We start from the raw sequence: 23,760 nt of genomic DNA, 5'->3' as shown, positions 1-23,760 counted from the left end.
GCCTCTCCAGTAACCTGCCACTTCGCACATATCCACTATCCAGCCACAAAGAAGCGCTCCTGTCTTGACTCAGTACCACCCAGTACTGAAGCAGCTGAACCACGTTCTCCACCTGTGTTTCAACTACCTGCCATTGAGCCCTGAAATGAGGAATATCTTTCCAGCTCTCCTTCTCACCCCTCCCACAATAGTGTTCTGCCACCTGTCAGACTTATGCAATATCCTTGTCTGTTCTTATTCCACCCCTGCTCCAGATCTCTTGCCTCATATCACTGCAGTAGACCTAGATGGAAGACCTGCCCCATACATCCTTCCACTACCACGTACTCCAGTACTGCCACAGGCATCTCTTACCCCATCGAAGGTAGGGCCACCTGTTGAAGCAGTCATGTGATGTGCCAACTAAGCCGCAACCACTTAACCACTGTCTACATTTGCATGATAACTAACAAGCTGTCTGTCTACATGAATGGCCACCACCAAACTGTAGCTGAGAGACAGGAGGACCACCCAGTTTCTGAACACGCCACCCACTTTATTGACTGCTTCACAGCCTGTGCCATCTAAATTCCTTCTACCAACACCAGCTCTTTCTCAACTGCACATGCGGAAACTCTCCCTACAAAATATCCTTTGCTCCCATGACCTCCTGTGAGCTAAACCTTTGCTAGTCCCTGTCTTCTGCATACCCATCCCTTTCCATACTCATACTCCAGTACTATAGACATCTTTTCAGGTATAATGTTTTCTTATTTTATAACTTGAATAAAATAACATTGTGACTGCCAGAAATGATGTTAGCAGAAAGTGATGCCAGTGTGGAGCCAGCCACGCATGCCCAGGCACTGCATGTGTGTGCAAAACAGACAACACATTGTGCATGTGGCACTTGAGAGAAGACTGCAATTTACTTGCAACTGGCTCCTACCTCTTGACTGGCTGAAACATCAATCACAAGGTTACTTTAATCAAAGTATACTAGCCATTTCATTAAGCTGTAAGTGTTTTCTGTTTACCTGTTGCTGATGTTACTTGATCTTGAAAATGTTTTTGTCTTTATAATATATTTGACAAAATTAATGTCCACCTCCAAATATTTAAGCACATCTTACTGATGTGATTTCCAGAGACAAAAACAATATGAAAGACTGAGTATGGCAGTTCAGAAAAGAAGAGAACAAGATATACCACCAGGAGCGATAATTCTGTCAGAGGAGAATGTGTTGGAGTACCATTGGAAACTTGTGAAGCACTGGACTCCTACTGAAGACGTGTAAGAATAAAATAATTTAAATTATATTTTTACCTTTCCTCTGTGCGTTATGTTTATTCAGCTGCTTGTGAGATGACGATTTTTGCAAACCTTATTTAATTATCTTTCAAATTTATTCGCTCATCTTGTGGGCATGCATCTGGGACAGTATTATTCCCTTTTCCCTTATTTTGGCTGATAATCATACAGCCAGTCTTCAAGGTGGGCTGGTGAGAGATTTAGACATAATTCCCACTTAAGCAGTATGATATGCCATATGGTACACAATGTGATTTACAATATGATGCCGAAGCAGTCCGTATTGGTGGAATGCATACGAACATAGTTTACCTAGTTCACATTGGGACAACAATGATAAAAAATCGATGTCCACAATTGTCATACCGTCGAGTACAACAGTGAGGGCTGGTTGCTCCACATAATACTGTTGTACAACGCACAAAAAGTGGAGGGGGGGGGGGAGTGCTGGTTGTTTCACATAGAATATTGTGCGATATGCAGAAAGTGGAGGGAAGACCAAATTTTGATTTATCTGATGTGCATAAAAAGATGTTCTATGTAAATGAAGCAAAGCAATATCTGTCTCTGTACTTAGTTCCTGAGTAAAGTGTTTTCTTTTTGTGTAAAAAATTAAAAACCACGCTATTTTGATTTGCATGTGTTCTCTGCTTTGCAGCTTTTCTCATTTGATTCTAAGGAAATTTTGTGGTAAAGAAATTAATTTATTTCACCTTATAGGCTCACAACACAACCTGACAAAGAACTGGTCTTCGTTTCACTGTTGCCCGTAGTTATTGTGATACTTCACAGTGAAGTAACCGTCTGTGCATATTTTGAAAAGTTTGCTATGAAAAACATAGTCACTGGCCAGTTTACATTTGGTGCACTTAGATCATACACAGCTACATAAAAAATGTAGCTAACATATCAAAATTGATTTTGAAGTTGGAAAAGGAGACTTGCCCGTTTTCACTCTTGAATGAATGGATGATATATATTGGAGGTTGTTCATGGTGAGGTTGGCAGCAGTGCACCACAGGCAAGGCTATTGCTGGCTGTTGTGTGGAGCTGTCTTTTGTTTCTCTTTCTTGTATGCTGACAATACAATATGAAGCATTCACTAGCATGTGTGCTTTCAAGCTGGAAAGACATCTGCACTTGTACATTTCCCAGTTTCAGTGCTGCATGTAGTCAGCATGTCATTCACACAGGAGGAATGTTCAAAGATCATCTTCATCATCCAGTTTGTTGAGAAAAGTCCTTGTCTACGGAATTGCACAATGAAATCTTATTCTAGGGCAGATGTGATGACTAGCTTGATGTGGAGGAAGGTTGCAATGGAATTGAAAGAAACAGGTAAGAACTTCCTGTGCAGTCTGTGCCTTCATATTCAACTCCTTGTTTTTCTTGTTGCAGTTTCTAATTCAGGTAACATACCTATGGTATGTGATTATAAAATGTTAATTGCATTCTAAAAGTGCATCATTCGAAAATACCACTGATGGTGCTAAATGTCTGATGGACACATATGAATAATTTGAACAGTTTCATTTCTCTCTCTCTCTCTCTTTCTATCTATCTATCTATCTATCTATCTATCTATCTCTTTGGGGGAAAAAAAAGACATGGTTTTGTATGCTGCAATACACTGCCGGAGGATGTAGGAGTTTTATGTAACTCCTTTTTTATTTATTATTATTATTATTATTATTATTATTTTTTTTTTTTTTTTTTTTTTTTTTTTTTTTTTTTTTTAATGCACTGTACCTCAGTACAATGATATCACTGAAGTGAGACTGCACTCTGATGAGCAGATGGTCTGGCAGATTAGCATTGCTCCACTCAACGAGCGTTTGTCAAACAGTAGGTATTTCACACCTGTTGCTGGTAGCATTGACAATAGGAGAGGATGTAAATTTGAATGGCCCATATTCTTATGATCTGATGTAGAAACACTGATTTTTGTGAGCTTAGGGAAGAATAATAAACCAGTGTGTATATTTTCTTCTTATTTATTATTAAACTATAAACATAAGTACAGTCCCATTAAAATAAGTTTATGCCTGGTAGTTTAAAAACATTGGACGGAGGCAAGCAGTTTTCCTCTTTTGGATCACACACATCAGCAGGTTTATTACTCTACACGATGGTGCAGTGGTTACTACACTGGACTCACATTCTGGAGGACGATGGCTCAAATCCGCGTTGCGCCATCCTGAATTAAGTTTTCCATGATTTTCCTAAATCGCTTCAGGCAAATGCTGGGATGGTTCCTTTGAGAGGGCATGGCTGACTTCCTTCCCCATCCTTTGCTAAGCCAATGGGATCGATGACCCCAAATCACCTAACCTCTGCACATTAACTCACTACAATATGAACAATTTCAGCACATTGTGCACCATCCATCAATGCAGATACCCTACACTTCACCAGTCAGTCACTATGAAAGGGTTATATAAATGTTAATGCACTTTTTATAGCAAACCCATGTATTTTCATTGGACAGAAATTTCTCCTTCATATTTGAGAAAACAGTTACTTAGCAAATTCTGTAAGCAAACAGTTTATGACCATGACGACAATCCTCAAATGCACTTTTATCAGGCACTGTAGGCACATTAGCGTATCCCCGAAGAATGCTGAGACTTTTCATCAAGAAAGCAAATAAAGTTGTACAATACACAAGCTGCTTTTACTGTCACAACAGCACATTCCTCATTGCAGTCGGTTGGCTCTTCAAACACTCAAAATTTTGATGTTAATATGCTGAAAGTGCTTTCAACATTATTTTGACTTCCAGACAGTTGAGAATTGAAAATTATTTTCACATCATTTTCTTTTCAGAAGTGGCTGCATTAGGTACAGAAGTAAAGGGAAATCCTCATCAGCAACAAAGTAGCAGGAGAACTGCTCATTATTTCAGTCTCCTGGCAGGCAAACAGGATCCAAAACATTTAGTTTACATTCCTTCAACTACAGATCAATCGAAGAGTGAGGGTATACTGCTCCATTGCCAACCCATCTGATATCTCTCCAAAATCAGTTAGTATAAACATGCCATTTGCATCAGTGACAGCTATCAGCCCAATTGAAAATTAACCTTTGTAATTTATGTTTCGAGATCTCATGTTCTTAAAATACATTATATGTTTGTGTTTTCTGTCAATAGCTGTGACACAGTTGACAGATTCCACAGATTTTGATCTAGGACAGGTGTAAATAATGGTTGCAGATGAGTCCAGAAAGCTTCACATGTTAGTTAAAGAATGTCACTGATGGTACCCGTGCTTTTGTAAAACTGAAGGGCTAGGTCTTGAAACCTGCTTCTTGCAGCCAAGTAGATGTAGTAGTAGTTAATGAGAATTTGTGAGCTTGCTTTGGAAATTAAATATGGTAAAAACAAATACTGGAAAATATACATAACTTTTACATCTTATATGCATGCTAATGTATCTGTCTATAACATTGTCAGGTGTTTTGCAAGTCTAGAAACAGGTATAATCTTAGTCATTTTTAAACATATACCTGCTTTGTATTCATTTTATTTTACCTTCATTTTCAGGACAGATGTGCCAGGAATTGTGGGAAAAAATCCACACTGTTTTTAGAAAGTCACTGAATCTTCTGAAATATGTATCAGGAAAACTAAAGGAACCACTTTATTCAGCCCCCAACTCTCCATTTCTTCACCTGTATGTGAAGGGGTTTCTCACTTCTGGGAATATACCTCTAGTTGTGGAAAAGATGATGGTGTGATAGCTTCAGGTGAAATGTTGTCTATCACATACCCTCAGAAAGTGGAAAGATATGAAACGTTGGAAGAAGTATGTGATGTGGTTAAATGTGATGTGGTAACACAATAACTTCCCTCAAAAAGAAAAACTGAAGCCAGTAAGAATGATGCTGAGGAAGAATTTGCCAGAATACTGGAAACGAAACAAATTACTAAAACGAAAACACATTGGGATGTGTTTTCAGTCTGTGCCCCCCCCCCCCCCCCCCCCCAGTTTTAGGATACTTTATCACAAGTGTAAAAGATACGGGGGTGGACAAAAGTATTCAGACACAGGTCACATGCATATCTCATGGTCAGTTGTGACTGATGCATACAAGGTTCAAATGCCTCTGAGCACTATGGGACTTAACATCTGAGATCATCAGTCCCCTAGAACTTAGAACTACTTAAACCTAACTAACCTAAGGACATCACACATATCCGTGCCCGAGGCAGGATTCGAACCTGCGACCGTAGCGGTCGCGCGGTTCCAGACTGTAGCGCCTAGAACTGCTCGGCCACCCTGGCCGGCGATGCATACAAGGAATGTGTATCTGTGTATGTGCCATAATGCAGGGAATATTTCAAAAGTCGCTGACTGTGCAAATGTCACCGCACCCCCTACCTGGAATGATTAGTTCTGCGTTACCATCACAGGTGTGTGTTTCACTCGGGACAAAAGTAATCAGACACTGCCCGACTTGACGAGGTAACTGCAGTCTGAAGGCAAAACTCAGTGGCAGCAAGCAGTCAATGTACGCAAAGCAGCTGTCTCGTACTACAGGAAAGCACGGATCTCGTAAAAAAAAAAAATAAATAAATAAATAAAAAAAGTAGCGCCATGCCCCTTAAAGGTTGTGAAACGACAGTGGAAGACTGAAGGCTTATTGTGCAGCTGCATAGTGAGGGAAAATCATAGGCAGAAATAGGCAAGTCTTCAACCAAAGCCGATAAAGTATATTTAATATCATCCAAGAAAAAAACTCTCGTCAGTCGTCCACGGAAGGGGTGCGCTCAGAAACTAACGAACAGAGCAAGAGGAAGATAGTTCTGATGGTGAAAAACAACCTGCTGACAATGGCCCCTGCTATAGCAGTAGAACTGGCAGAAGGCGTTGGTACCAAAGTTAGCGTTAGAGCAGTGCGCAGATGCCTGAAGAGTGCTGGATAGAATGCCAGAGTGCCAAGGCACAAACTGTTTATAAGTAGGTGTAACACAAAAAAGCGGATGGTTTTTGCAGAAGAATTTGTCGGCAAGGATGAGACCTTTTGGGACAAGATTCTGTGTCACTATGAGCGCAAATTTACTTTGAGCCACGTGGATGGCCGCAGTTTAGTGTGGCGTCAAGCAGACACAGAGTGGGAGCCCAAAAACATACAAGCATCCATCAAACACGGAGGCGGCAGTGTGATGGTGTGGGGATGCATGTCTTCTGGAGGTGTTGGTAAGCTTGCCTTAATTGAAAGCACCATGTACAAATTTGTCTATCTCAAACAAAAATGTGATGAAAAGTGCTGTGAAGGTGGATCTTGGAGGTGACTTTTATTTCCAAAAAGACAATGATCCTAAGCATGCAGTGGAATTTGTCAAACTGTGGGTCCTATACAATATGCCCCATCACGTCATTACCTCACCACATTCTCCTGACCTCAGTCCCATCGCAAACATCTGGAATGAACTGAAAACGAGACTACACAAACAATATGTGGGTAGTTTGACACATTTGCATGCATTGATAGAAGAAGAAGAAGAAGAATAGGTAAATATTGGTTCAGATATAACGAAAAAGGTTGTTTACTCGACGCCACAAGGACTGAGGGCTGTAATACAGAGAAAAAGACGCATTACTAAATAAGTGAATACTTTTGCTCATAGTATATTTCAATTTTCTTCTTTTTCTTTCATAAGGCGTGTTTTTACTACTTATTCTGCATGTGTTCAGCCTGACATGTGTATTACACATGTAAAAAATAAAGTATATGTTTTGAGTTAAAAACACATTTAAGGTGGTTTACTTCTCTGATTACTCCCGGTGAATACTTTTTTCCGCCTCTGTATCTTAAAGCAAAATTCTTTTTACTCCTGTATGAGCGGTTGATCGAAGCTGAGAAGGACACCATGGGATTTTCCATATCATTATGAGCTTCTTCCATTTCTTTAAACAATTGTCTACTCCTATGTAGAGCACATCTCTCACTGCCACACCATTGATGATACAGATCACACTTCAATTCCAGCAATGTACCCCTGAATACGCATCAAGCTGAGTCATGTACTATCTTGCAAAATAGGACAGTTGTAGAAATAGTATACTAGCTTTATTAACGTGTAACCATCATTTACTTATGTACCATGTTGAATAAAATATCTCAAAATACTTACACTAAATTACCGTATTGTAATGAGTAGCTTTGAAGCAGAAAAAATACTAAGTCAAACATTGGTGTCCTCTTTTGTCATACTAGTTGCTCCAAAAAGTGGAAACTATCTGGACTCATTCAGTAGAATTTGTGGGTTTTTGTTTGTGTTGAGAGCATTCATGAGAAACCACAGCCAAACTATGCTTGATATTTATAACATTGTATGGCTGCGACCAGTACTTCCTTTTCTTTTTCAATTTTCTGAGTTTTAAGTAATGATGTTGTTGTTTTTGTTGTGGTGGTGGTCTTCTGCCCAGAGACTGGTTTGATGCAGCTCTCCATGCTACTCTATCCTGTGCATGCTTATTCATCTCCCCGTATCTACTGCACCCTACATCCTTCTGAATCTGTTTAGTGTATTCATCTTTTGGTCTCCCTGTATGATTTTTACCCTCCGTGATGCCCTCAAGTACTAAATTGGTGATCCCTTTGATGCCTCATATTATGTTCTACCAACTGATCCCTTCTTCTAGTTAAGTTGTGCCACAGATTTCTCTTCTCCCCAATTCTGTTCAATACCTCCTCATTAGTTATGTGATATACCCATCTAATCTTCAGCATTCTTCTGTAGCACCACATTTCGAAAGCTTCTGTTCTCTTTTTGTCTAAACTACTTATCGTCCACGTTTTGCTTCCATACATGGCTACACTCCATGCAAATACTTTCAGAAAAGACTTCTTAACACTTAAATCAATACTCTATGTTAAAAAATTTCTCCTGATCAGAAATGCTTTCCTTGCCATTGCCAATCTACATTTTATACCCTCTCTACTTCGACCATTATCAGTTATTTTGCTCCTCAAATAGCAAAACTCCTTTACTACTCTAAGCGTGTCATTTCCTTATCTAATACCCTCAGCATCACACGATTTAATTCGACTACATTCCATTGTCCTCGTTTTGCTTTTGTTGATGTTCATCTTATATCCTCCCTTCAAGACACCATCCATTCCATTCAACTGCTCTTCCAAGTCCTTTGCTGTCTCTGACAGAATTACAATGTCATCGGCGAACCTCAAAGTTTTTATTTCTTCTCCATGGATTTTAAATCCTACTCCAAATTTTTCTTTTGTTTCCTTTACTGCTTGCTCAGTATACAGAGTGAATAACATCGGGGATAGGCTACAATCCTGTCTCACTCCCTTCCCAACTACTACTTCCCTTTCGTGCCCCTCGACCCTTATAACTGCCATCTGGTTTCTGTACAAATTGGAAATAGCCTTTCGCTCCCTGTATTTTACCCCTGCCACCTTCAGAATTTGAAAGCGTGTGTTCCAGTCAACATTGCCAAAAGTGTTATCTAAGTCTACAAATGCTAGAAACGTAGGTTTGCCTTTCCTTAATCTACTTTCTAACATAAGTTGTAGGATCAGTATTGCCTCACGTGTTCCGACATTTCTACGAAATCGAAACTGATCTTCCCCGAGGTCGGCTTCTACAAGGTTTTCCATTCATCTGTAAAGAATTTGTGTTAGTATTTTGCAGCCGTTACTTATTAAACTGATAGTTTGGTAATTTTCACATCTTTCAACACCTGCTTCCTGTGGGAATGTAATTATTATATTCTTCTTGAAGTCTGAGGGTATTTTGCCTGTCTCACACGTCTTGCTCACCAGATGGTAGAGTTTTCTCAGGGCTGGCTCTCCCAAGGTTATCAGTAGTTCTAATGGAATGTTGTCTACTTGCGGGGCCTTGTGCCGACTTACGTCTTTCAGTGCTCTGTCAAACTCTTCACACAGTATCATATCTAACATTTCATCTTCATCTACGTCCTCTTCCATTTCCATAATATTGTCCTCAAGTACATCGCCCTTGTATAGACCCTCTATATACTCCTTCCACCCTTCTGCTTTCCCTTCTTTGCTTCGAACTGGGTTTCCATCTGAGCTCTTGATATTCATGCAAGTGGTTCTCTTTTCTCCAAAGGTCTCTCTAATTTTCCTGTAGGCCCGTATCTATCTTACCCCTAGTGATGTATGTCTCTACATCCTTACATTTGTCCACTGGCCATCCCTGCTTAGCCATTTTGCACTTCTTGTCGATCTCATTTTTGAGACATTTGTATTCCTTTTTGTCTGCTTCATTTACTGCATTGTTGTATTTTCTCCTTTCATCAATTACATTCAGGATGTCTTCTGTTACCCAAGAATTTCTAGTAGCCCTCGTCTTTTTACCTTCTTGATCCTCTGCTGCCTTCATTATTTCATCTCTCAAAGCTATCCATTCTTCTTCTACTGTATTTATTTCCCCATTCTTGTCATTCGTTCCCTAATGCTCTCCCTGAAACTCTCTACAACCTCTGGTTCTGTCAGTTTACCCAGGTCCCACCTCCTTAAATTCCCGCCTTTTTGCAATTTCTTCAGTTTTAATCTACAGTTCATAACCAATAGAGTGTGGTCAAAGTCCACATCTGCCCCTGGAAATGTCTTACAATTTGAAACCTGGTTCCTGAATCTCTGTCTTACCATTATATAATCTATCTGAAACCTTTCATTATCTCCAGGCTTCTTCCACGTATACAGCCTTCTTTTATGATTCTTGAACCAAGTGTTAGCTATGATTAAGTTATGCTCTGTGCAAAATTCTACCAGGCGGCTTCCTCTTTCATTCCTTTCCCCCATTCCATATTCACCTACTGTGTTTCCTTCTCTTCCTTTTCCTACTATCGAATTACAGTCACACATGACTATTAAATTTTCGTCTCCCTTCACTGTCTGTATAATTTCTTTTACCTCATCATACATTTCATCAATATCTTCATCATCTGCAGAGCTAGTTGGCATATAAACTTGTACTACTGTGGTAGGCGTGGGCTTCATATGTATCTTGGCCACAATAGTGCATTCACTATGCTGTTTGTAGTAGCTTACCCGCATTCCTATTTTTTTATTCATTAGTAAACCTACTCCTGAATTACCCCTATTTGATTTTGTATTTATAACCTGTATTTTGTATTTATAACCTGACCAGAAGTCTTGTTCCTCCTGCCACCGAACTTCACTAATTCCCACTATAACTGACTTTAACCTATCCATTTCCCTTTTTAAATTTTTTAACCTACCTGTCCGATTAAGTGATCTAACATTCCACGCTCCAACTCGTAGAACGGCAGTTTTCTTTCTCCTGATGACAACGTTCTCCTGAGTAGTCCCCGCCTGGAGATCCGGATGGGGGACTATTTTATCTCCGGAATATTTTACCCAAGAGAATGCCATCATCATTTAACCATACAGTAAAGCTGCATGCCCTCGGGAAAAATTGTGGCTGTATTTTCCCCTTGAAACAGCCGTTCACAGTACCAGCACAGCAAGGCCATTTTTGTTAGTGTTATAAGTCCAGATTAGTCAATCATTCAGACTTTTGCCCCTGCAACTACTGAAAAGGATGCTGCCCCTTTTCAGGAACCACACATTTGTCTGGCCTCTCAACAGATACCCCTCTGTTGTGGTTGCACCTACGGTACGGCTATCTGTATCACTGAGACACGCAAGCCTCCCCACCAATGGCAAGGTCCATGGTTCATGGGTGGGTAAGTAATGATAAGCCACAATAATGCCCTCTTCAGAAGAGCTCATGATTGCAACTGAGACAGAAATGTGATTCGTGCTGTCTTGTTGCTTTTTGTGACACATCAGCGGAAGATGTGCATTGCATGGATAAGTGTTATGTCGAGCAACCATTAATGGTATGTGTTGTATTGCATATTGTATCAGCTCAGTGGGGATTGCATCTTAAAACCAATTGGCACAATACTGTGGAGTAAATGTGCGTGTGTATTGGAGATGAGAAAAATCTTTAAAATTGCTACATCTTCTGGAACTTTTAATTTCTAGTAAATGTTTATCAGATACTCATTTACGTTCTGAAAAACAAGACTCTAAATTTAAAAAAAGAGGTAGTACAAAATGATGCAATTTGCTACAAAAGATCATTAAAAATGAGAAGAAACGGATAAATTGAATCCCATTTGTTATACTCTATTGATGGAATGATAATGTTTAGGTTCTCACTCTTATGTGGGAATTCTAAATGGCTTATAATTTGTCTTTATCTTTGTCTGATCATCCCACTAGTGAATGTCAAGGAGTTGGAGGTTCTGGGACAGAAAGTCAAAAGAATGAGATCCACACATAGTGTTTAATAAACTTCCTTCACTTAACTTGAATAACAGCAAATCCAGATTAATATCCAGTGCAAGCCCTTGAGCTAGGTAAAGTCAAATATCCACAGTAGCTGCAGAGGCTGAATGACCTTAGACTAGACTGACAGAGCAGTCAGATGAGACTAGAATGAGTGACATTTAAGTCAGACTAGACTAGAATGAGAGACTGGTTGGTGCAGTGACATTTAAGTCCGCTCTGTGGTGATGTTGGCTGTGTGGGCTGAGGAGGATGTGTCTCGGAACCAGCAGCTGGTTGGTGGTGTAGTCACATTGGTTACTGCCAACTTCTAGACATGGACTGGCACAGTATGGTATTGATAGTACACAATCTCACCATTTATTCTGTCTTTGTTCATCCTACCCTTTTATGTCTTGAACTTTAGGTCCGAAGGAATTAACTTTCAACTCAAAAGAGTTTGAGGTTTACTTGCAATTTTGTAAGTTATAACTATCTAAGGAAGCTACTTACAATTATGCTTCAGTTTCTCAGCTTCAGAATTTAATGGTAATGAATAATTCTTTTTGGCTCTTCCTTCATGTTTGCATGAGTAGAATTACATTTTTTACCTACTCATGTAGTCAATGGGCAAGGGGAATTGTAGACTTAAGTTTATTGGACCATGTATTGAACACTACTGTGAGCCATTCTTGAGGACCTTCTGAGTGTTTGGGCCCACACCAGGTCATGTTAAAGGGAAACATCAAAGAGGTAGGCTGTTAGCATGTGAGCATTGCAGGTATGCTGTGGTGAACTCAACTGGGAATCCGTGGAGGGAAGATGACACTACTTTTGTGGAACACTATTTATAAAATTGTCATTTAAAACTGACTCCAGAGTGATTTTACTGCCACCAATATATATTTTGTATAAGGACTATGAAAATAAGATCAGAGAAATTAGGGCTAATGTTTATGTGCGTAGACAGTCATTTTCCCTTGCTCTGTGAATGGAACAGGATGGGAAGTGACCAGAAGTGGTACAAGGTAACTTCTGTCATGCACCATACAATGACCTGCAGAATGTGTATTTAGCTGTAGATGTATTTCACTTTCATAAGTAAATTATTGAGGATGGAAAAACAATTCCATGATTTAGATCACCTAATTAAATCTAGTGACAGGTTTGAAAATGTCACCACCCGCCTGTAAATAATGTATGTTTTAATAGTGAGCATCCGGGTGTTCAGCCAAGTTGTTTCCATTTTCTGCACAATATTTCAACAGCTTACCCATCCGTCATCTTCAGGTATTCCAGTTTTGCTATTATGTATACTCACTGCCTGGAATCCAACAAGGTTGACTGGAGTCCAAGCAGCAAGTACACTTAATAGCAAAACTTGCAGCACCTGAAGAAGGGGGCTGGACTGGTTGTCAAAATACAAGGTGTCCCACTCAAACCTCCCTGATATCAAAGACCCAGGAAAAAAAAACCCACAGTAGATAAAACAGTGAGAAATGCACCACATTGTAGAGCATCTCAAAGAATTTATTTATTTATCATCAGTACACCTTTACATGTGAACCATTTGTAGCACGAAGAATATTGAGTCTATATTCAGTTTCTTGTCAAGTTCTTGTAACATTTCCTCTGTTATTGTTGCAATGGCATTAGTGATACAATGTCGCTGTGTATGAATATCATCCAGTTTGGTCGCATACACATGGTCCTTCACAAATCCCCACATGAAGAAATCAAGCGGCGTAATGTCGGGTGAACGTGGTGGACAAGCAATGGGTCCTCCCCGTCCGATCCAATGACTGGGGAATTTTCTCTCTAGGAACTTACGAACAGCTGTTGACCAATGCGGCAGAGCTCCATTTTGTTGAAAAATGATTTTGGTTTGCAAGTCTTGTATCTGAGAGTACACAAACTGCTCCAACATGTCCAGACACACTGAACCGAAGAAGAGCGGTCCAACAATCTTGTTGTTCATTAGCCCTCACCAGATGTTTAGTTTAGGACTATCACGAACATGTTCAGTGACAACATGCGAATTTTGCGAACCCCAAATCCGAACATTATGCCTATTAATTCTTCCTGATAGAATAAAGGTCGCTTCATCAGAGAATAAACATCTTTCCAGGAAGCTGGCATCCATATCAATACGCTGCATATCCGCAGGAAATTGTCGTCGGCATGGTTTGTCGTTCGGTGTCAGATGTTGGGTGAACTACAGGATGCAATGTTGATCAAAGTACACCAAGTTTCCTAGGTGCTTGATGAATTGACTTATGTTGGCTTTTGAGTAACATTTGTCTAATGTCCTCCTCTAACTCTTCTGAACCACTGTAACCTGCACTGCCAGAATGTTTCAGAACACTTCCTGGTGCCAGAAACTTCATATGCCATTCCTTAATTGTTTTCACATCAGGTGGATCACATTCATACACACAATGGTAATTTCTTTGTACAGTAATCAGTGATTTTGTTTCTGAAAACCACACTATTGCTTGTGCGCACTGCTGTGGAGTCGCCATTTTCACTTCATGCTTCCATGCTGCACTCTGGCGATGATACTTGGCACTTCTGACGCGGGAGTATAAATTCTTTGAGATGCTCTACAATGTGGTGCATTCTTCTGTGTCGTATCTACTGTGGTTTTTCTCTCCTGGGTCCTTGAAATCAGGGAGGTTTGCGTGGGACACCCTGTAATGTGCATAAAATGGAAATAACAACTTGTCTGACCACCTGGAAATACCCTATTACTCAATCACACAAAGAAAACCTGAGAGATTTCGGTGTATATTTTCTCACTGTTTTGTGAAATTTATTTGAGAAGAAAACATGGAATTAACAAACCAATATCCTAGGCTAGACTAGTGAGAAAAATCAGAGTGCAACTAGCTAACTGTGTGATTTGAACTTGTTTCTAAATGAATACAGCAAGTGTAGTACTTGTAGCCTTCATTCATTCTGCCATAAACAATTAACAGTAAGGAACTACTGGTGTAGTACAAAATGACTGTCACATTGGGCATCATTGTTTTGCACCCAAGTCAAAAGAGTTATCAAGGAAGGCTGTGTTTCAGATTATTGAATTAATGAGATTGAGCAATAAAGGAAGGGAATCATGAAAGATTGCTAATAAAAGCAAGTGCATATAATACATGTAACGTTTTTTTTTTTTTTTTTTTTTTTTTTTTTTAAACATACTTTTGGTGTGCATGAAGAGAAATAAAATGTGTGAAATGGAGTGTTTCAAGAGGCACACTCTGAATATTCCAGTAAATAGAAACTTTTTTCTATTTTCTGTGTATACTTTTAACCCTCAAGTGTGTGTGCCTATGTATAGTGTGTGCCAACCACAAGTAACATTGTCTTGTACCATTCTATTGTTGCTTTATATTTGTGAACCTATAGCTGTTCCTTCATTATTGCTTCAACTAACACAGTGCTAAGGTTTTCTGTCATGTGTCAAAGTGAACTGCAGCACTATAAAATAAACAGTGAGCTAGGTGAGAAAAAAATGTACAATCAGGGCAAGAAAATGACCCAGATTCCGAGCTAGTGGAAAATCCCAAAATGAGGCAGGTGTATACAAGATAAATAGCAATAAAATAAATGGTTGATTATGATTTGATGCAGTTGCGCTGTTTAATGCTTCCAGTTTGTAACTACTGTGGGGTAACACTTGCACGTTACATCAGAGTGGCGTAGTGGATGTTTATTTTACTATTGTTTAGTTAAACAGTGATTTATCTCATGTAATGTATGTTTATTTTATCATTTTTTGATTAAACTGTGATTTTGCTTGTACATGTTTACCTTGTCTACCAACGGATATTTCATGAGAAGCCAGTAAAACATGTTTTGTTATCTTGCAATAACCTCAGCAGTGGAATAATGACTTAATTATGAGAACAAGCATTAAGTATATAAAAGACTTAAATATCTGAGTCACAGAAAGGCATAACAAAAAGACTGTTGGAATGTTAGCTTTCAGTCAACAGGTCCTTTGTCAAAAATAGACAAAATACACACATGCTCACACAAACACGACCACAGCCTCTGGCAGATGAAGCCATTGCGTGCTTTTCGTGTGGGGGGGGGGGGGGGGGAGGATGATTTGTATATTTTTGACAAAAGCCTTGTTGGCCGAAAGCTACAATTTTTTGTTGTGTTTTCTGCGACTCCGCATCTCTACTATATGGTGAGTAGTGACTGTCCTCCTCATTATATTGTTACATTCCAGCCTAGATTTTCCATTATTAGACTTAAATATCTGCTTGAGAAAACATAGGATACATAAATTTATCCATCTTTACTTCCAGTTGGCCATTTCGACATGGGTTAACTATCCTTGGAGCAGCAGCTTCATTATCTGGTATTTATATGAATAGCTACTACAGGAAAAAGTTGTTTCTTGGGGATGCTGGAAGGTTTGCCACATATCTGCCAGTTGCAATTCTGCCTGGTATAATGAGCACTTTATTCCATCAGCAGGTAAGCTAATTTCCTTATATTATGTTGTTGTATATACAAGAGCATTCAGGCTAATAATAGTGCGGTAAGATTTGTGCAGCAGCAATCATTATAAATGTTGTGGATACCACTCTTTCTTTTAGAATCTCAAGGCAGTAAGCCTTATTGCTGAATGTTCTTTTGTGTTTGTTTCCCATGTACTTAGTTGTTCCTCTTTTCATTCTAAACTTAATCAATTTTAGGTGTCAATGACTGATGTTATAAACTGTACATCTGTTTAAGATTTTTATACATTATTTTTGTGGGCCTATTATTGTCGTTTTTTTGTAGTAAAAATGAAATTAATTTGTAAACTGACTGACAAAAGTGATCAGCAAAGTAATGAAAACATGTTATTGAAAAGAATGTCTCTTTGAATTTGTAACACACTTCATTGTTGTGCTGTAACTGTCATTTTTTTACTACAGTGGAACATGTTGTTTTTCATTGCTTAAGAGCATGTTCTGCATATGATGAAATTAAGTGATAGATCTTTTGCTGTTTTCAACAAAATCAGTGTTTGTGCATGTTTATGTGGAGCAAATGCATTGAAGATAGGGGGAGTGAGCAAAAGTTCACAAGACACTGATTACGTGCCCAACATATGTCAAGATGTCAGTGGTGAAGAATAATTGTGGGCAGGTGCTGATGATGTTATCATAATTACTGATTCGTAAAGAGGGTTGTCACAAAGAACCATAGAGCTAAACTGACGTGGTTGATAGCAGAATGACGAACCTTGGACAATGTGTTTGTGCAAATGCAGCTGAAAGCAAGTTACACAACCCACATGTCTGTGGCTGGGAGGCAGTTCACAAATCACACTTGCTGTGTTAACACAAACCATAAAAAATTCTTGGTTGTGGCTCAAGATGTGAACTGTCTACATATTTAGCAAAATACTTCAAGTTGTCAAATTGATTTACACAAATGCAAAATATGATCTCTCAGGTTCTCTTGGTGTGAGTGATTAACAGTGTGCTTCTGGGTCTTCTGCTGAGTTGTTGTTTCCATTTTACACACAATATTTTGGTGGCCGACCGAGCTGTCTGCTTCAGGTGCTGCAAGTTTTGCTGTTGTATGTACTTGCTGCCTGTACCCCAACCAGACTGTGAACTAATGTTGGTCTCACACTGCTATTTATAGCTTAGATTGATTCCTGACACCCTGTGTGCCCTTTGGCGCCCTTTTGTTTTTCAGAACCTGCACTGATATTCCATGAAATGCTGTCAGGCTTTTCCAACTCTGGTGGATGTGATGGCCAGTGAGATTTTGATAAATTGGGTGCCAGACCCAAAGTGCTATTTAAATTGAAACTCTTTTCCCAGTTTATTAGGTTTGCTAACATCTTCATTTTGATAGACTCCGTAGTTATGTTTGCAGTTCATGGTCTAGTGGCTAGCATTGCTGCCTATGTATCGCAGGGTCCCGGGTTCGATTCCCATTTGGGTTGGGGATTTTCTCTGCCCAGGGACTGGGTGTTTGTGTTGTCATCATCATCATCACCACCACCACCACCACCACCACCACCACCACCACCACCACCTTTCATGACAGTGAAAGATTGGCCTTTGTAAAAATTGGGACTTTGTACAGGCACTGATGTCCGCGCAGGTCAGTGCCCCACAAACCGATCATCGTCATTATCGTCCATAGTTATGCCCCTAAAAAACATGGAATCTATTGTATTTCCCTCCCTTTAATTAAGATAAAAAGTATTCTTTGTAAAGTTAAAGATAATCTGTGTCTCTGAAAGCCAGTTGTGTATCACTTTCCATGCATATGTGGCATGGCTTACATGCGGGCAGACTATCAGAACAGTTGAGGAGAGATACAAGAAACATCAGTGATGTACCCAATAAAAACAGCAGTTCCAAGCTGTCAACAGGAACAGTCTCAAATATTACCATGAAATGAAGTAGGTGGAAAGACACAAAGTTTCTGGAACAGCATAATTAAGGAGTCTATCAAAATTAAGATGCAGAAAACCTAAGAAACAGGGACATTGATTTTGATTTAAATAACATTCTGGAACCGGCACTCAACTTACTAAAATCTCACCAGACACACATCCATCAGAGCTGGAAAATGCTGAGAGAATTTGTTTTTCATGGAATAGCAGTGCAGTCTGAAAAACAAAAGAGCATCAAAAGGTGTAGCAGGTGCTGGGAATCTTATCTCAGGTCTAAATAGTGATGTGAGACCAACAGTAGTTCACAGTCTACTTGGAGTTCAGGCAGTGAGTACATGTAACAGAAAAACTAGCAGCACCTGAAGCAGACAGCTGGGTCAGCCGTCAAAATATTGTGCATAAAATGTAAACAACTCAGCATAACACCTGAAAGCACCCTGTCAAACAAATACAACTTATTATGTAGTTGATATGAATATAATAGAGGGAAATATTCCACGTGGGAAAAATATATCTAAAAACAAAGATGATGTAACTTACCAAACGAAAGCATTGGCATTTTGATAGACACAGACACACACAAAATTCAAGCTTTCGCAACCAATGGTTGCTTCATCAGGAAAGAGGGAAGGAGAGGGAAAGACGAAAGGATGTGGGTTTTAAGGGAGAGGGTAAGGAGTCATTCCAATCCCGGGAGCGGAAAGACTTACCTTAGGGGGAAAAAGGACAGGTATACACTTGCGTGCACACACACACACACACACACACACACACACACACATATATATCCATCCGCAGATACACAGACACAAGCAGACATTTGTAAAGGCCTTTACATATGTCTGCTTGTGTCTGTATATTTGCGGATGGATGTGTGTGTGTGTGTGTGTGTGTGTGTGTGTGTGTGTGTGTGTGTGTGCGCGCGCGCGAGTGTATACCTGTCCTTTTTCCCCCTAAGGTAAGTCTTTCCGCTCCTGGGATTGGAATGACTCCGTACCCTCTCCCTTAAAACCCACATCCTTTCGTCTTTCCCTCTCCTTCCCTCTTTCCTGATGAAGCAACCATTGGTTGCGAAAGCTTGAATTTTGTGTGTGTGTGTTTGTGTTTGTTTGTTTGTCTATCAACATGCCAACACTTTCGTTTGGTAAGTTACATCATCTTTGTTTTTGGATATATTATTATATAATTGAATATAATAGAAGGAAACATTCCACGTGGGAAAAAATATATCTAAAAACAAAGATGGTTTGACTTACCAAACGAAAGCGCTGGCACGTCGATACACACACAAACAAACACAAACATACACACAAATATTCTAGCTTTTGCAACCAACAGCTGCTTCGTCAGGAAAGAGGGAAGGAGAGGGAAAGACGAAAGGATGTGGGTTTTAAGGGAGAGGCTAAGGAGTCATTCCAATCCCAGGAGCGGAAAGACTTACCTTAGGGGGAAAAAAGGACAGGTATACACTCGCACACACCACATATCCATCCACACATACACAGACACAAGCAGACATTTGTCTGTCCTTTCTTCATGAAATCCTCCCCACTCCACCAAGAGTGTCTTTCCGCCGTCCACCAAGAGTGTCTTTCCGCCATCCACCTAACCTTCGTAACCTCTTAGTTCATCCCTATGAAATCCCCAGACCACCTTCCCTACCCTCTGGCTCCTACCCTTGTAACCGCCCCCGGTGTAAAACCTGTCCCATGCACCCTCCCACCACCACCTACTCCAGTCCTGTAACCCGGAAGGTGTACACAATCAAAGGCAGAGCCACGTGTGAAAGCACCCACGTGATCTACCAACTGACCTGCCTACACTGTGATGCATTCTATGTGGGAATGACCAGCAACAAACTGTCCATTCGCATGAATGGACACAGGCAGACAGTGTTTGTTGGTAATGAGGATCACCCTGTGGCTAAATATGCTTGGTGCACGGCCAGCACATCTTGGCACAGTGTTACACCGTCCCACTAACACCAACCTATCCAAACTCCGGAGATGGGAACTTGCTCTTCAATATATCCTCTCTTCCCATTATCCACCAGGCCTCAATCTCCGCTAATTTCAAGTTGCTGCCACTCATACCTCACCTGTCATTCAACAACATCTTTGCCTCTGCACTTCCGCCACGACTGACATCTCTGCCCAAACTCTTTGCCTCTGTATATGTCTGCTTGTGCCTGTATATGTGTGGATGGATATGTGTGTGTGTGTGCGAGTGTATACCCGTCCTTTTTTCCCCTAAGGTAAGTCTTTCCGCTCCCGGGATTGGAATGACTCCTTACCCTCTCCCTTAAAACCCAAATCCTTTCGTTTTTCCTACTCCTTTCCTGATGAGGCAACCGTTGGTTGCGAAAGCTAGAATTTTGTGTGTATGTTTGTGTTTGTTTGTGTGTGTATCGACGTGCCAGCGCTTTCGTTTGGTAAGTCAAACCATCTTTGTTTTTAGATATATTATTATGTAATTGGGTAGATTAAAAATCTACTCACCAAGCAGTGGCAGGAGAACATGCAAAGAAAAGAAGATACTCACCAAGCATCAGCAGAACATGCACATAAAGAAGATTATAATTATGCAAGCTTTTGGAGCCAGTGGCTCCTTCTACTGGCAGAAGGGTTGAAGGAAGAAGGATGAAGGAAAAGAACTAGAGAGGTTTAGGAAAAGGGGTAGCCTTCAGAAAAGTCTCCCAGAAGTCGGGGGAGACTTGCCGGATGGGATGAGAAGTAAAGCCTGGTTGTTGGGGACTGCAACGTACAAAATTTTAAAACCAGAGAGCTTAAAGGTGGAAGACAGGGTAATATGCAAGACAGAGATTACTGCTAAAACAGTGTGCACGAGTTAATAAATTAGAGTGAAAAGCCAAGTGCATTGTACGTAACAGAGGCAGGAGGGGGATGGCAAAAAATAAACAGGACAGAACGTGAAAGGTATAGAAAATTAAAATTGAGTGAAGAAAGGAGTAGTTACTGTGAAGAAATGCTGAGATGGAAGACATTGATTTAAATTAACACCACGCAGGTGGCAAGAACCAAGTATATGTTGTAGTGCTGGTTCCCACCTGCGGAGTTTTGAGTGTCAGGTGTCTGAGGGTAGAATCCAGATGGCATGTGTAGTGAGACAGGCACCGAGGTCATGACTGTCATCATGTTGTAGAATATGCTATGCAACAGGATACTGTATGTTACCAGTATACACCCTCTGCCTATGCCCATTCTTGCTATGCAACAGGATATTGTATGTTACCAGTATACGCCCTCTGCCTATGCCCATTCCGCCTAACTGTTAACTTGGTGGACTCAGGCCAATGTTAAAGGCCGAACAGCGTTTAAATAACAGCTGGTATATGATGTGTTGTTTCACATGTGGCTCTCTCTTTGATAGTATATGTTTTGCCAGTTTCAGGACTGGTATAGGTGGAGGTAGGAGGGAGTGCATAGGGCAAGTCTTGCAGTGTGGACAGTCACGGGTAGGAGTCATAGGGTAGGGAGATGGATGCAGAAGGAGCATAGGGTTTGACAAGTATATTGCAGGTGGGATGATGATGGAAAGCTATTCTAGGTAAGTATAATCTCAGACACTATGGATCTCATTTCAGGGTATGATTTTAGGAAGTCAAGGCCTTGTCGAAGTAGCTGATTAATACATTCAAAACAAGGATAATATTGAGTGACAAGTGGTGTGCTTTGAAGTTGTTTTTGGAAGGATCAGTAGTACCAGGATTGGATGTGATGTCCCAGGAAATCTGCTTTTGAACTAGGCTCGTGGGTTAATTATATCCAGTGAAGGCTGAGCTGAGAATGGTGGTGTATTTCAGTAAAGAGTCTGCGTCTGAACAAATATGTTTGCTTCAAATGCCAAGACTGTATGTAAGGGAACGTTTGACATGGAAAGGATGGCAACTGTCAGCATGTAAGTACTGTTGTTTGGTAGTAGGTTTAATGTGGATACAAGTGTATAGCTGGCCTTTAGTGAATACGAGATCAACATAAAGGAAAGTGGCACTTGATTTGGAATAGGACAATGTGAAATTTAATTGGGAGGAGGTATTTAGGGATTCCAGGAATTGTAATGGGTTGGCCTCACCATGAATCCATATGGCTAAGATGTCATGAATGTATCTGAACCCATCCAGGGGCTGAAAGCTTATGGATCCCAGGAAAGCCACTTCCAAGTGACCCCTGAAAAGGCGGGCATAGGAAGGAGCTGTCCTGGTTCCCATGGCCATACCCATGATCTGTTTGTATGTCTGCCCCTCAAAAAGGTGAAGTAGTTGTTGGTAAACATGAAGTTGATTACGGTGAGAAGGAAGGACGTCGTAGGTTTGGAATTACGTGGGCACTGACTTAGGATATGTTCAGCCGCAGGTAGACCATGTACGTGGGGGATGTTGGTATAGAAGGAGCTGGAGTCAGTAGTGACAAGCAAGGTCTGTGGTGGTGGTGAGACAGGCATGGATTTCAGGCAATCTATAAAATGGTTGGTGTCTTTAATATAGGGAGAAAGTCTTTGTACTGTGGGTTGCACGTGCTGATCAACTAAGGCAGATATATGTTCAGAAGGTTCTTTGAAGCTAGCAACTATAGGACAAAGAGGATGATTGGGTTTGTGGATCTTAGGAAGAAGGTAAAAGGCAGGGGTGTGTGATTTGAGTGGGGAAGAAGTTCTATGGATAGAGGTGTGAGTCCTAGAGAGGGGTCTGAGGTTTTAAGGAGGGACTGCAGGTCACTTTGAATCACAGGGATGGGATCTTGATGGCAGATGCTTTATGTAAAGGTGTCAGACAGCTGGTATATACCTTCGCCAACATGCTCCTTTCGGTCAAGTACCACAGGAAGGTCACTTTGAATCACAGGGATGGGATTTTGATGGCAGATGCTATATGTAAAGGTGTCGGACAACTGGTATATACCTTCACCAACGTGCTCCTTTCGGTCAAGTACCGCAGGAAGGGAAACACTTTTGGTGGATGCAGAGCCTGGAGTTCTGCAGGGGACAGGTTAGGGTCATGTTGTAGAGACCTGACGAAGAGTTGTGGAGCAATGCTGGATATGAGGAATTCTTGGAAGGCTTGTAAGGAATGATTTTGAGGTAGTGGTGATGGATCAAGTTGGGTTTGTGGTTGGAACCATTCAAGGCAGGGCTCAGTGTCAGGTTTGCTGTTTGAAAGTTTTTGGGATTTGGTTCCAAAGTGGTATTTTCAGTTGACATTACGTGTGAAGCAAAGTAGGTCCTTTACCAAAGCAGCATGACTCAATGCAGGCTTAGGGCTTAAGGTGAGACCCTTGTATAATGCAGATAATTCAGGAGGGGAGGGAGTGCTTTAGATGTTGAGAAAACTGTACTGTTGTGATTGGTTCATGTGATTATGGGTTGCTGCGTGGCATCAGCTGAGCGGTCTAAGGCGCTGCAGTCATGGACTGTGCGGCTGATCCCGGCGGAGGTTCGAGTCCTCCCTCGGGCATGGGTGTGTGTGTGTTTGTCCTGAGGATAATTTAAGTTAAGTAGTGTGTAAGCTTAGGGACTGATGACCTTAGCAGTTAAGTTCCATAAGATTTCACACACATTTGAACGTTTTTGATTATGAGTTGTTATTGGTCTGGGACCCAGTGGTGAAAACTGTGGGATGTTCAGGTTATTGGCCAAGGCTTGGTTTGTAGGACAGGAGTGGTGGTTGATAGTGTAGCTGTTTAGGAAGCTGCAGAGGAACAAGAAGGGAAACACCACTGTTGAGGTAGTTCAGGAGAAG

General features: G+C 40.6%; 1 protein-coding gene across 3 annotated transcripts in view; it reads left to right on the top strand.

Annotated features, from left to right (window-relative positions):
- LOC126161502 (uncharacterized) overlaps positions 1–23,760 on the top strand; it is a 40,678-nt gene that overhangs the window by 6,890 nt on the left and 10,028 nt on the right. For 2 of the 3 annotated variants that reach the window (XM_049917400.1, XM_049917401.1), the window contains 2 exons: positions 1,128–1,273; positions 15,904–16,075. In XM_049917400.1, the coding sequence (XP_049773357.1) occupies positions 1,128–1,273; positions 15,904–16,075 (318 nt within the window). Of the gene's footprint in view, positions 1–823; positions 959–1,127; positions 1,274–15,903; positions 16,076–23,760 lie in introns of those variants that run through there. The other variant, XM_049917402.1, reaches the window with a different exon arrangement.

This window comes from Schistocerca cancellata, chromosome 2, assembly GCF_023864275.1.
Source record: "Schistocerca cancellata isolate TAMUIC-IGC-003103 chromosome 2, iqSchCanc2.1, whole genome shotgun sequence".
NCBI classification, from domain to species: Eukaryota; Metazoa; Arthropoda; class Insecta; order Orthoptera; family Acrididae; genus Schistocerca; species Schistocerca cancellata.
Note: the sequence above shows the minus strand (reverse complement) of the source record. Positions and strands in the feature narration are given on the sequence as shown.